This window comes from Saccoglossus kowalevskii, unplaced genomic scaffold, assembly GCF_978046115.1.
Source record: "Saccoglossus kowalevskii unplaced genomic scaffold, keSacKowa6.1 SCAFFOLD_551, whole genome shotgun sequence".
Taxonomy (NCBI): domain Eukaryota; kingdom Metazoa; phylum Hemichordata; class Enteropneusta; family Harrimaniidae; genus Saccoglossus; species Saccoglossus kowalevskii.
Genome location: NW_028188878.1, coordinates 1 through 2,000, shown reverse-complemented (window position 1 = coordinate 2,000; position 2,000 = coordinate 1). Strand labels below are relative to the sequence as shown.

The window sequence follows — 2,000 nt, the reverse complement described above, 5'->3', positions numbered from 1 at the left end:
TCTTTTGTAAGCTCGTCAGCTTTTTTAGTATCAACTCCACTTGCAGCGTAAGTTATTTTTTCCTGCACTTTCTTATACTTTTGGCTGTTTTGCGGGTAGGGCAGTTTGTTGCATGGAGCTTCGTGTAGAAAATACATCAAGCCACGCACATAGCTCAGGCGCCATTTGCCGCCAGTCCCACTTTTCATGACGAAAGTCGCTATAAGCGAGCGCTGCCGCTACAGCACATGAGGCTAAGTTATTTGATTCTCTTATGACTTCTATCTGTGCTTCTAAATAAGTCAAGCAACGCTGTAAAGACTCTTCCCAGCGCTGTTTAAAAAAGCTTGACTGTTTGTCTGCTTCGCGCTTGTTTTGTTCTAAAAACAGACTAACGACATTATGCATCATAGTATCTGCTATAGCCGCACATTGTAAAATAGGATATTTATTTACCGCAGGTAGCAGGCCAGATAGACCAAACCTATCTATGAGATAGGTGCAAATCGTATTGGAGTCGCTAAGTAAATCTACTTTAGGATCATCTTGGATCAATAGAGCCGGTATAGTCCCAGTTGGGCTCATTTTAGTAACTGGGTTACCATCGCTCCAAGGAGATATGGTCTGTAAAGATAAACTGGCGTTTATGCCTCCTTCATGAATTACGAGCAAAACTTTGCGTACGTAAGGAGAGGTAGGGCTATGCAACAGAGTCAGGGGAGTATTCATAAGCTAAATATAATAAACATTAAACCAAAAGCTACGCAATCATAAATCGCAAGGTTAATTATAACGCTTTTTTGTCTGGTGTAACATAAAAATATAGTTATATTGACTGTAAGTTAATTGTTGCCTTGTCTTAGCGATGTACGCAGTTTGCATTCATGCGCCAGTGGCGTTTAGATATAGAGCCCAAAACAACGCTGGTTACAGGCTGATCGTAGACAAATTGCAATGCAGATAATAACTGCTGTTTGCTGTCCGCAGCTGAGCTTTGTTTTATTAAATGTCCGCTTGCTAGCGCCTTTTTTACCAGTGTTATTATGCCTTTTTTATCGGCTGTTTTTATAATGTGTTGATAGTCGTTTAATTGTTGTGTAGGCAAGTTTTTATTATATTCAAGCATAACGCAATCGCTCCAGTTAAGTGCTTCTATGCTGCCTGATACGGTTTTGGTGGATATGCCTATAGCTCGTACTTTGCCAGCTTGTTTTAGCCTTTGCATTGTTTTTACACTGTCGCTGTAATCTCCATTTTGTTTATACATTATAGACATATCTTCGCCGTTAGAGTGCAGAAGTAGTATATCCAAGTAGTCAGTGCGTAGGGATTGTAAGCTATTGTCCACGCTTGCAACTATAGCTTTTTTTGAAAAATCAAAGTGAGATACATTGTTGGTAAAAGTTTCTCCGGCTTTGCTGATTAAAACCCACTCATCGCGATTAAACAACAGCTTGCCAAGTCTTTGTTCGGCGCTGCCGTAGGCTGGAGCGGTATCTATTACATTTATGCCTAAATCTTTGACGCAGGTGAGCAACTCCGTAATCTCTTTATCCGTAGGCAAGCTGAATGTGTTGGGGTACTTGGTCTGTGCAGTTCTGCCTAATTTAACGCTACCAAAAGCAAGGGTAGATAGTCTTGTTTGTAATGGATGAGCAAATTTATATAACATGATGATCAAGAATGGATAGAGTCTTTTTGTAAATGACGTATTTTATTATAAAAGTCCTTACAATAGCAGATAGTTTACTAAACCGCTCCTGTTATTACAATAATTGCAAGCCCAAAAGCAAGCCAAGGCAATCAATTTAACTGGGCATATTAGCGCAGCATCACGCCACCCACAAGGACAATCGTTTAATGGACTACAGCTAATTCCGATTAGTGATGATAAATCAAGCAATAGCCAAGCCGCATCATTTCATGAAAATAATTATAGGCAAGATAGAAACTTTTATGGTGCTTCTTTGGCGCTTATTTGGTGCTTCTTTGGCGGCTGTGTGATCACGTTTTGTGAGCTC

General features: G+C 40.0%; 1 protein-coding gene across 1 annotated transcript; it reads right to left on the bottom strand.

Annotated features, from left to right (window-relative positions):
• Window positions 1-838: 838 nt before the first annotated feature.
• Window positions 839-1,651, bottom strand: LOC146725324 (uncharacterized). The gene has a single exon (XM_085496433.1). It carries the CDS (start codon window positions 1,649-1,651, stop codon window positions 839-841), a length of 813 nt encoding a protein of 270 aa, XP_085352559.1.
• Between the last annotated feature and the right edge of the window lie 349 nt (window positions 1,652-2,000).

Excerpts from the sequence above, each read along its gene's own strand:
- LOC146725324 (XM_085496433.1), bottom strand. The coding sequence starts at position 1,651 with ATGTTATATAAATTTGCTCATCCATTACAAACAAGACTATCTACCCTT.